Source organism: Sinohyriopsis cumingii, chromosome 18 (assembly GCF_028554795.1).
Source record: "Sinohyriopsis cumingii isolate HCF-2022 chromosome 18, ASM2855479v2, whole genome shotgun sequence".
In the NCBI taxonomy this organism is placed as follows: Eukaryota; Metazoa; Mollusca; class Bivalvia; order Unionida; family Unionidae; genus Sinohyriopsis; species Sinohyriopsis cumingii.
The window spans coordinates 14371318-14383826 of record NC_142978.1 but is presented as its reverse complement, the minus strand read 5'-3'; the positions used below and the strand labels follow the sequence as shown (position 1 = coordinate 14383826).

The following is a 12509-nucleotide window of genomic DNA, read 5'->3' as shown; positions in this document are numbered from 1 at the left end:
TCATGACAGGATGCTTCCTGCTAAATTTTGTTAAAACCTGTTGTGTTTTTTTGAGACGTTGGAAGTGCCAAACACTGACAGACGATATACAGTCGATGGATCATACCATAAATTCACCTGACCTTATGGCCTGGTAATCTAAAGATAAGAGATAAGGATGCATTACTGTGCACAATTTTGAAGCTTTGAAAAATACAGAACTTGTACTGTTTCCTAAAGCTGTGACCAACACAAAACTTGTAATGTTTTCTAAATAGCAAATAAGAAAAAGAATGACCTAACTTGTTTTTTACTTGCAATGTTACAGAATATTTTGGTTTTGTTTCATTCCTCTGAAAAGGAAGTATTTTCACATGCATTTCTAAGAATAATGCTAAGGCTACACCTATAAGTCAGAATGGGAATTATCACACAGATTTATTCACAGGCTACACCTATAAGTCAGAATGGGAATTATCACACAGATTAATTCACAGGCTACACCTATAAGTCAGAATGGGAAGTATCACACAGATTAATTCACAGGCTACACCTATAAGTCAGAATGGGAAGTATCACACAGATTAATTCACAGGCTACACCTATAAGTCAGAATGGGAAGTATCACACAGATTAATTCACAGGCTACACCTATAAGTCAGAATGGGAAGTATCACACAGATTAATTCACAGGCTACACCTATAAGTCAGAATGGGAAGTATCACACAGATTAATTCACAGGCTACACCTATAAGTCAGAATGGGAATTATCACACAGATTAATTCACAGGCTGCACCTATAAGTCAGAATGGGAATTATCACACAGATTAATTCACAGGCTGCACCTGTAAGTCAGAATGGGAATTATCACACAGATTAATTCACAGGCTACACCTATAAGTCAGAATGGGAAGTATCACACAGATTAATTCACAGGCTACACAAATAAATCTGAAGGTCTGGATAGGTTTGCAAAATTCTCATGGCTAACAAAATAAAACTCCATATGGTACCAATAGGTAAAAAAAACACAAAAAAACCCTGACACAACACTTATGATGATTTAGGTTTTTAAACATCAGCAATGTAATAAATACGAAAAAGTACCATCTGTACTTGCTTAAAAGTCGAGTCCAAATGCAAACTGTAAACCCAGTTCTCCCATGGCTTATTGTACTGGCAGATACAACTGGCATGTTCTCTCTAAATTTACGTACTGGCAGATACAACCGGGATGTTCTCTCTAACTTTATGTACTGGCAGATACAACCGGTATGTTCTCTTTAAATTTATGTACTGGCAGATACAACCGGTATGTTCTCTCTAAATTTATGTACTGGCAGATACAACCGATATGTTCTCTTTAAATTTATGTACTGGCAGATACAACCGGTATGTTCTCTTTAAATTTATGTACTGGCAGATACAACCGGTATGTTCTCTCTAAATTTATGTACTGGCAGATACAACTGGTATGTTCTCTTTAAATTTATGTACTGGCAGATACAACCAGTATGTTCTCTTTAAATTTATGTACTGGCAGATACAACCGGTATGTTCTCTCTAAATTTATGTACTGGCAGATACAACAGGTATGTTCTCTCTAAATTTATGTACTGGCAGATACAACCGGTATTTTCTCTCTAAATTTATGTACTGGCAGATACAACCGGTATGTTCTCTCTAAATTTATGTACTGGCAGATACAACCGGTATGTTCTCTCTAAATTTATGTACTGGCAGATACAACCGGTTATGTTCTCTCTAAATTTATGTACTGGCAGATACAACCGGTATGTTCTCTCTAAATTTATGTACTGGCAGATACAACCGGTATGTTCTCTCTAAATTTATGCAGTCTTCTGTGAAACAATGATCTAAGCAGCAGATTAATTCTACAACTCTAATTTCATGTTATTAGATCTAATGAAAACTGAATACCAATTAAATGCTGGATGTATATTTTAGAAGTTATTTTCAAGTTCTGACTATGTGACCCAAAGAGGTAAAATCTAAATGAGATGGAAAGCAGTGGCATCTGGAATGTTAAGTGGTAATTCACTTATTTTGCATTTCTGATGTACCAGATGTTACAGCCATTTCCTGTACAAACGAGTTCAGTGGCTGCCCCTCTAACACCAAGCCCATTTGTTTTGTCCCTTCTTTGCTTCCTTCCAACTGAGACATCACATCAAAACAAAACGCCATGCTCTTCTAAGTTGTGCTTACCATGTCCTGATCAAAATCCCCAAACTATGTCCCAAGAGACTGGATCATGATTCTAAAACCAACTTGCATATCTACAGACCAACCCAATCATATCCCAAGCCTTACAGTCTATATTTTGAATGGCTGAGGAGTAGTGTGACACATGCACATCCCATATCATGTAAAATTACCGTCAAGGATTATAAAGTTAATTTATATACTTACCTGCCATTTGCCCTTGTTCTGGCGAGTGCTGAGATCACAGTAGTATATACTGGCTACGAGTACCATGGCATCAAATGGGGTATGCTGAAATGTAGGAAATATTTAGGCATAAACAAAGAAAACAAAACAAAATACCCATGAGATGGAAGCCATCACAAATAACTGCACTTCTGCATACAAACTCTTTTGATTTTTGACCTATGTACCCCCAAGCACCACTCCTTTTCTGGAGCTACACCCATGACCATAAAATATTGTTGTCATCTCTACTCACTCTCAGAGAACAGCATACCAAACATAATTTTCCTCTCTGTATCAATACAGATATAGTTCTGGTTCTACTGTAAGCAAGATCACACAAGACCTATGACAATAAAAAACTTGTACCGTCCCACTTATTTATGCTCACATTCTAATTTGTGATGCATCCAGGATCTGAAACCTTCACTAGAAATTTTACCAAATATGATAATCATCATTCAGTCAGTGCAAGCAGAATTTAAATTATATGCACTGACTGATGGATTATATGGATTAACCAATATATTATAGGGATTGACTGATAAATTATATGCATTGACTGATGGATTACATGCACTGATTGATGGATTACATGCACTGACTGATGGAATATATGCACTGACTGATGGATTATATGGACTGACTGATAGATTATATGCACTGACTGATGGATTACATGCACTGACTGATGGATTATATGCATTGATTGATGGATTATATGCATTGACTGATGGATTATATGGATTGACTGATGGATTATATGCATTGACTGATGGGTTATATGGGTTGACTGATGGATTATATGGGTTGACTGATGGACTATATGCATTGACTGATGGATTATATGGGTTGACTGATGGATTACATGCACTGACTGATGGATTATATGTATTGATTGATGGATTATATGCATTGATTGATGGATTATATGCACTGACTGATGGATTATATGCACTGACTGATGGATTATATGGATTGACTGATGGATTATATGCATTGACTGATGGATTACATGCACTGACTGATGGACTATATGCATTGACTGATGGATTATATGCATTGACTGATGGATTATATGTACTGACTGATGGATTATATGCATTGACTGATGGATTATATGGGTTGACTGATGGATTATATGCATGGACTGATGGATTATATGGGTTGACTGATGGATTATATGCATTGACTGATGGATTATATGGGTTGACTGATGGATTACATGGACTGACTGATGGATTATATGCATTGACTGTTGGATTATATGGGTTGACTGATAGATTATATGCACTGACTGATGGATTATATGGATTAACCAATATATTATAGGGATTGACTGATAGATTATATGGATTGACTGATGGATTATATGCATTGAATGATGGATTATATACATTGACTGATGGATTACATGCATTGATTGGATTACATGGATTGACTGATGGATTATATGCATTGACTGATGGATTACATGCATTGACTGATGGATTATATGGATTGACTGATACATTATATGCACTGACTGATGGATTATATACATTGACTGATGGATTACATGGATTGACTGATGGATTATATGGATTGACTGATGGATTATATGCATTGACTGATGGATTACATGCATTGAGTGATGGATTATATGGATTGACTGATGGATTATATGCACTGACTGATGGATTATATGGATTGACTGATGGATTACATGCATTGATTGATGGATTATATGGATTGACTGATGGATTATATGCATTGACTGATGGATTACATGCATTGACTGATGGATTATATGGATTGACTGATACATTATATGCATTGACTGATGGATTATATACATTGACTGATGGATTACATGCACTGATTGATGGATTACATGGATTGACTGATGGATTATATTGATTGACTGATGGATTATATGCATTGAATGATGGATTACATGCATTGAGTGATGGATTATATGGATTGACTGATGGATTATATGCACTGACTGATGGATTATATACATTGACTGATGGATTACATGCATTGATTGATGGATTACATGCATTGATTGATGGATTACATGGATTGACTGATGGATTATATGGATTTACTGATGGATTAAATGCGTTGATTGATGGATTACATGCATTGATTGATGGATTATATGGATTGACTGATCGATTATATGCATTGACTGATGGATTACATGCAATGACTGATGGATTATATGGATTGACTGATGGATTATATGCACTGACTAATGGATTATATGGATTGACTGATGGATTATATGCATTGACTGATGGATTATATGCACTCACTGATGGATTATATGGACTGACTGATGGATTACATGCATTGACTGATGGATTATATGGATGGACTGATGGATTATATGCATTGACTGATAGATTATATGCACTCACTCATGGATTATATGGATTGACTGATGGATTATATGCATTGACTGATGGATTATATGCATTGACTGATGGATTACATGCATTGACTGATTGATTATATGGATTGACTGATGGATTATATCCACTGACTGATGGATTACACGCATTGACTGATGGATTATATGCATTGACTGATGGATTATATGCATTGCTGGATTATATGGAATAAGCAATAGATCATATGCATTGACTGATGGATTATACACATTGACATTATATGGGTTGACTGATAGGTTATATGGACTGATTGAAAGATGAATTATATGGATTGACAGATGGATTATATGCATTGACTGATGGATTATGATGGATTATATGGATGGACTGATGGATTATATGGATGGACTGATGGATTATATGGATTGACTGATAGACAGGTTATATGGATTATTGAAAGATGAGTTATATGGATTGATGGATGGATTATATGAATTGACTGACACAGTTTATTTGGATTGACTGTTGGATAGGTTATACGGATTGGCGGAAAAATGACTTACATGGATTGACTGACAGGTTATATAGATTGACTAAAAGACAAGGTTCATGGATTGACTAACAGATATAATACTTGGATTGACTGATAGACAGTCTATAAGAATTATCTGAAAGATGAGTTACATGGATTGACTGAGAGATATGACATGGATTGACTGATAGTTGGTTTATAGTGATTGACTGATAGACAAGTTATAGGGATTGACTGATTGAGAGGTTATATGGATTGATTGAAAGATGAGTTCACATGGATTGACTGATAGATAGGTTATATGGATTGACTGATAGGTGGGTTATATGGACTGACTGAATTATAAGTTACATGGATTGACTGACAGATGAGTTATATGGATTGACTGACAGACGAGTTACATATATTGACTGACAGTTGAGTTATCTGGATTGATTGATAGATTTTATGGACTGACTGATAGGTCACATGGATTAAATGAAAGATGGACTACACATACAGACATAAAGATGGATCCACTGATGGATGAGTTACACAGACTGACAGATGAGATACATGGACTGACTTGTAGATGAGTTATCTGGATTGATTGATAAATTATATGGATTGACTGATAGGTCACATGGATTGAATGAAAGATGGGCTACACAGATTGACATAAAGATGAGTTTAAAAAATTGACATAAAGATGAGCTACACAGATTGACATAAAAATGAGTTTAAAAAATTGACATAAAGATGAGCTACATAGATTGACAGATGAGTTATAAAAATTGGCTGACAGATGAGTTACATGGATTGACTGACAGATGAGTTATTTGGATTGAATGATAGATTATATGGATTGACTGATAGGTCATATGGATTGAACGAAACATGGGCTACACAGATTGACATAAAGATGAGCTACACAGATTGACATAAAGATGAGCTACACAGATTGACATAAAGATGAGCTACACAGATTGACATAAAGATGAGCTACATCGATTGACAGCTGAGTTACATAGATTTACTGACAGATGAGTTACATGGACTGACTGACAGATGAGTTATTTGGGTTGATTGATAGATTATATGGATTGACTGATTGGACTGAATGAAAGATGGGCTATACAGATTGACATTAAGGTGGATTGACTGACAGATGCTGTGTACTTGGATCTACAAGAACATTATAGGATGCCCACATTATAACACTGTCCATGACAGATGCTGTGTACTTGGATCTACCAGAACATTATAGGATGCCCACATTATAACACGGTCCATGGGAGTCACAAAGAATACCACCTTATAGTGACAGTGCCTTATAGTGCAGTACATGATACAGTACTCTCTCGTTACTGCTGTCTATGAGTAGTATGAAAGTGGAGCTTTGCTCTTTTACCACCTTTGAGTGAGCCAGTCAGCATGGGGGGGGTAAGAGTCTTGTCCAGATGGAATGGCCCCAAAGGGTTTCCAAAAAAGGCCCAAAAGCCCCAGCCTTTGACACTACTCTGCTGTGATTGTAGAAACAAAATCCCACAGAGTTTACTTATTCAGGCAAGCATATGGTAGTGATCAATATACACAGTGTGAGCTAATGAATGAATGACTGTACTGATTGTAACTATACAGTGGTCCCCCTCTTATATGGCCACCCCATCTACACTGGGAAAGTGGCCTTATAAGATAGGTGGCCTTTCAAGAGGGGGACTAAATTTTTTTGGTGAGGAGTATATGTAATGTACATAGTAAGAAAGCTACATACTTCAAAGCATTTAATATCTTCGCTTAAAAGTAAAATTAATTATCAAAATGTTCTTCTTGTCTTAAGAATACTCTTATTTCAACTGAATATACATTAATAGTTCTTATTCTTGATGTAAGTGTGATATGCGAGCGGGTATCGTTGTCATGCACGTTGCAAAACCATTCAAAAACATCATTTAAATCTTGGTACATACAAAATTCTCTTTCCATTTCCACTGCTGCTGAATAACCTCCTTATCAGTTATGACATTGTTTATTCGAGTCTTTTCTGCATAAAATTATTCTATAAGTCCCCCTCTACACCCCACTGATGTCATTGAGTAGAATAACTGACTTTACTCTAAAGTAATATGTCTCCGTTTACATGATGACATGTTAATGTTTGGTAATGATTTATTCGGATGTTGCTAACTGTATGTGATTTAATTATGCAGACAAAACTTTTGTAGAGTGGATGAACTTCCTTCTTCATAAAGGAAGCAATAGATTATTGTCACGTGATTTTTCAGTCTTTGTCTGGTAAACTTTTTTTGTTCAAGATTAATTTCTGTGTGTGTGTTAATCCACAAAATCTATATTTAGCCTATGCTGAACATGTTATGATCTTGACAATTATGTCTGGTTATATTCATCAAAGAGAAGAACTTGACAGACGTGTGAAGCCCAAACTTCTATCACAACATTGTTGAGCCCATTTCCTGTAAATGTCAGCTTTTATAGATAATGATATATTATTAAGACACAAAGCTGGCTGAACTTCATTTTATAATTGTTTTAAAGAATTTGTGACTGTACATGACATACAAAATCTGAACTACAGTGCAAATGGAACTATGGAAATTTAGGGCAACCAGACAACTTTGCTTAATAAATCTTCAGAAGAGATCATAACATTTACAAAGTTTGATGGCAATCTATTAAAAAACTTGAGACTAATTATACTCAAAAGATTTTATTTCACACTGCAGTAAGTTGCAAGACAAAAAGGCAATAACTCAAACAAAGAATATGCATATCCACTTCAGTACTAACTGATGATGAACTGATCATATCTGGCACCAATACATCAACTCAAAGGGAGACCACTCTTCTCTGACATCAACCTTAGCAAGCAGACAACTTTTATCACTTCTGCTGCTAAAACTACTGAAATAATGTGACATACATCTTTTTATGCTTGTGAGGATTGAATTTGCAAGGAAGCAGATATACTCCTAATGTATTATTATTGTGAGGTCTGGATTTGTGGGGTACAGTAAAACCTGTTATGAACGACCTCTGCTATGAGTGTGTGTGTGTGTGATTTGGATTTTCAACGTAGCTTTTTTAAAAATTCAGTCATATTGCTATGGCATCTGCAGTATGACAGTTTATAGTGATATCTAGCACTGAGGCATCATGCCACAGATATGCAGCATGATGTCCCACCCAGACACATTATCCTGACACCAGGCCAACCAGTCCTAACACTAACCTCTTAATGCTGAGTGCCAAGCAAGGCAGCAGTTAGTACCTTTTTTGTAAGTCTTTAGTATGACTTGGCCGGGGATCGAACCTACAACATCCCACATCTGAGGCGGACGCTCTAACCACTAGGTCACCGGAGTGGTTCTGCTATGAGTGACCACCTGTCATTTCTGACCACAATTGTAATGCACTGGATCAATTTTATTATATAAACGCTCTGTCATGAGCGACCACCTGCTGAATGCAACAAGCATTTCACCACTGCATGAACAACCACATCGCAAAAATGGTATTAAACTCTGCCAACCTTTGTTTGATTCCTGTAACAATCAGTGCTTACACTGTTCTAAAAATATTAAAAAAACCACCCCCAGCCCAAAAAATAGACTGGCTATCTGAAATAGTTTAGGTTTGCTTATAGTATTTATATTTTCTATTGTAAATCAGACTGAAGTATAGGTAGATTATTCCAGCACTTAGCCTGGTTCTCTGCCTTTTCGTTGCTAACACTCATATGTATGTGTAAGACCAAGTACCCTTACAAACGACCATATTGTGACAACAGAGACAGACACCACTGATCTTTATGCAATCATTTGTAGCAACAACCGCTTGAATAGTAAAGACTGTTCTGATAAAAACAAACATAAAAAGAACAACAACAAAAAAACGGAGTCTGGCTACCGCTTTGTACACAGAGATAGTACAGTCTGTAAACCAGGCTAATGTACATGTCATGAATTGCCCTTGTAGTGCCAAAATTAAGGCAGTGGTCGTGTATATTGTTTTGTCTTTAGAGTCTATTAAACCAGCAAGTGAGAATTGTTTGTAGGATTTGACTGATAGTGTTAAAGGCTTGTGATGTTTGTTCTCCCCCCCACCACTGATGTTAATTTACAGTGATTACATCCCAATCACCAAGCTGTCGTCTATTCAAGTTGGTGTGAATGGGTTACACACTTAGCCTATAGAGTTAATTTCTTTGAATTAAGCTGATGGCTTTTGTCTCTGAGTAAATTATTCTCTTTCTGGAATAAACAGCTCTTTTTTTTATTAACTGTTAGATACACAATGTACATGAATAAAATTTTCATATTTCCCCAAATCCTTGTCAAGAACATCTTTACAGTCAATATTACAACTGAGGATAGCCACCCCAGTGGCATAGTGGTTGGAGCATCTGCCTCAAATGCAGGAGGTCATGGGTTTGATCCCCCGCAGAGTCATACCAAAGACTTATAAAAATGGTACTAACAGCTGCCTTGCTTGATGTTCAGCGTTAAGAAGTTAGTGTTAGGACTGGGCAGCCTGGTGTCAGGATAATATGACTGAGTGGAACATCATGCTACATGTCTGTAGCATGATGCCCCAGTGCTAGACATCACTATAAACTGCCACACTTCAGATATCATAGTGATATAACCGAAAAATTGTTAAAAGCTACGTTAAAAATTCTAATCACACAAACGCAAATGAGCACAAATAATGCTAACCCCTAGTACCTTAATAGCAATGGAAGTACCTCCAACTAAAAAGAGACAAATTTTAATACTGGAGAAAATAATTACTGTAACTGAAAAAGTGAAAAAGAGTAAACCACTCGCAAAACAGCAGTTTAAACATCGGTAAAACAAATTTTATGGTGTTTTAAGGGAAAAGGAGTTAATCAGAAATGATTTCACATGCTAATACATGTACATGTGATCTTCAAATTAAGTATCTCTTTGTTGCTATATGATTTTGTTTTCAGATGAATGCATACAATATTTTATCAAGAACTATTAATAAAGAAAGGAATATATGTGCAGTGATTGTGGTTATTTTTCTTTAAATTGTTCTGAAACTGGACCTTGAAAATTGGTCTTTTTGTACATACCTGTTATGAGAGACCACCTGTCTATAGAGATTGTCTTTTTGTACATACCTGTTATGAGAGACCACCTGTCTATAGAGATTGTCTTTTTGTACATACCTGTTATGAGAGACCACCTGTCTATAGAGATTGTCTTTTTGTACATACCTGTTATGAGAGACCACCTGTCTATAGAGATTGTCTTTTGCTGGCAGAAGGGGCAGTCTCTCACAACATGTTATACTGTAGTTGATGTACTCTTAATGTATTTTGATTGGGTAACATAGCTGTAGAGAAAATTAGATGTCTTACATTCTGCATTTATTTTGGAGCATTCAGGGGAACAGTAAATAGTTATCTTTTGTAGCATGCCATTTACCATTTTCTATATTCTGGCTTCTTTGATGATATAAGGTAACTGTCTGTAAACTGATCAATACGTACACCTTGATCATGCAAGTTCATTTTGTGATGAAAGACTTCAGTGAATAAAATGACATCTAAAATGTTTTATTTGTTTGCGAAACAAAAATTACTTATCCTTTGTCTTAATGTTACACTAATGACCTTGAGACAAGTGATTTTACAAAATATTTTTTTACAAGTCTCAATTACATGATTTACAATGGCTTTTAATGACCAAACCAACTGTAAACCTGATGATTATCTTTTACAGAGTATGACATTAGTTGAACTAATATATATCATACGTTTATCATAAACTAGAACTGTTACTCATGCTGACACTGGGAAATTCTCAAGAGGTATCTTGTCAGCATACCTTTCTGTGACTCAAAGGTGTTAATTTAAGTGTAATTTTAACAGGACTTACCTGTAAGTTCAATGTGTAATGTTATATTGTTTTGCAAATGAGACAGGCAGTGGCATTGGCACACATCATTCTGCACATGCATTTGGAGCTCTTAACACTGATTTTTTCAACTGCTTATCTCTATATTATCTATCAAATGTTGTGCAGTGTATTTCATACTTACATCACAGTTTGAGCCAAAAACCCCATTTTTGTAGGATATTAGAGAAATAGCTTTATCAAACCAGCGGTTGGTAGAGTCTCCTGCCAATGAATGGTAGAAAATCTGAAAGAAATAATACTTTTCATCTTAATACATCCATACAGAACATGTCATTACAAAGAGAAAACATCCATTTTGTTTGATTTCTAGTTTAGGTATGCCTCTTAAACAGGGACATATGCTTACAAAGAACATATGTGAACACCTACCGGTAATTTCATTTAAACATTTAACATCTACATAAATGACACCTGTCCACAAAGGAGAACATTTTTTTTACCAGAAAATCCTTGTAAAGGATTCTTGATCAAAGAATTCATTTTCTTATTTTTACTTATATTCAACCTATATACGACTAATCAATGACAGGAACCCATCATCAAACATTTTGTTTCATTAATTATCATTCCATTTTATGGCACCAACCAAAATGCACTATTAGGTAATTGGTTAAAGATCTGTATCAAAAGTTTGTATCAATAGTGATATTAAATGGAGCATTACTGTACACCTGAAAGGGGAAAAGCCTCATTCCCAATGCAAACTTGCTGGAACCCGTTACTTTGAAAGGATTCAAACCAATTTATTGCCCATGAGGAAACTATGCTTACTGAGTATTCCTACTTCATTTCTACCATCCAGTTCCTCAAGCCATTTTGCAGTAATTTTTCTTACAGCATCAACTAAGGAATTTGAAGCATAAAAGCCTGATTGATCTGCATGTCAAAGATTTATGCTCTGATATATATTTATGAAGTTGCTTGGCAACAAATTTTCCAAAATTTGTAGGCAATGTAGGAAGTATGGAGATAAGTTGACCATTTCTTTGGTCATTATTTGCACCACTCTTAAAGACAGGGAATACTCTGCTACCTTTAGGAAGTCTAGAAAATTGAAAACTCAAATTGACAAGTGAGTCATTTTGAAATTCTCTGAGCAGAAAGTTTCAAAATGTTTGAGTCCAATCTAATCCTGTAGATGTGGGTGTTCTGAGAGTACATGGAATGTTATATATTTCTTTCTCAGTAGCCAGTCATGGGGAAAAAATGCGGCACT

The 12509-nt window shown here is 35.7% G+C and overlaps 1 protein-coding gene across 1 annotated transcript in view; it reads right to left on the bottom strand.

The window, feature by feature from the left end:
* The window catches only part of LOC149776128 (peroxisomal carnitine O-octanoyltransferase-like), an 81635-nt gene that overhangs the window by 38039 nt on the left and 31087 nt on the right, over positions 1–12509 (bottom strand). The window contains exons 8-9 of the mRNA XM_089942394.1: positions 11415–11516; positions 2415–2498 (exon numbers count right to left, since the gene is read on the bottom strand). Of these exons, the coding sequence (XP_089798520.1) occupies positions 2415–2498; positions 11415–11516 (186 nt within the window). The remainder of the gene's footprint in view (positions 1–2414; positions 2499–11414; positions 11517–12509) is intronic.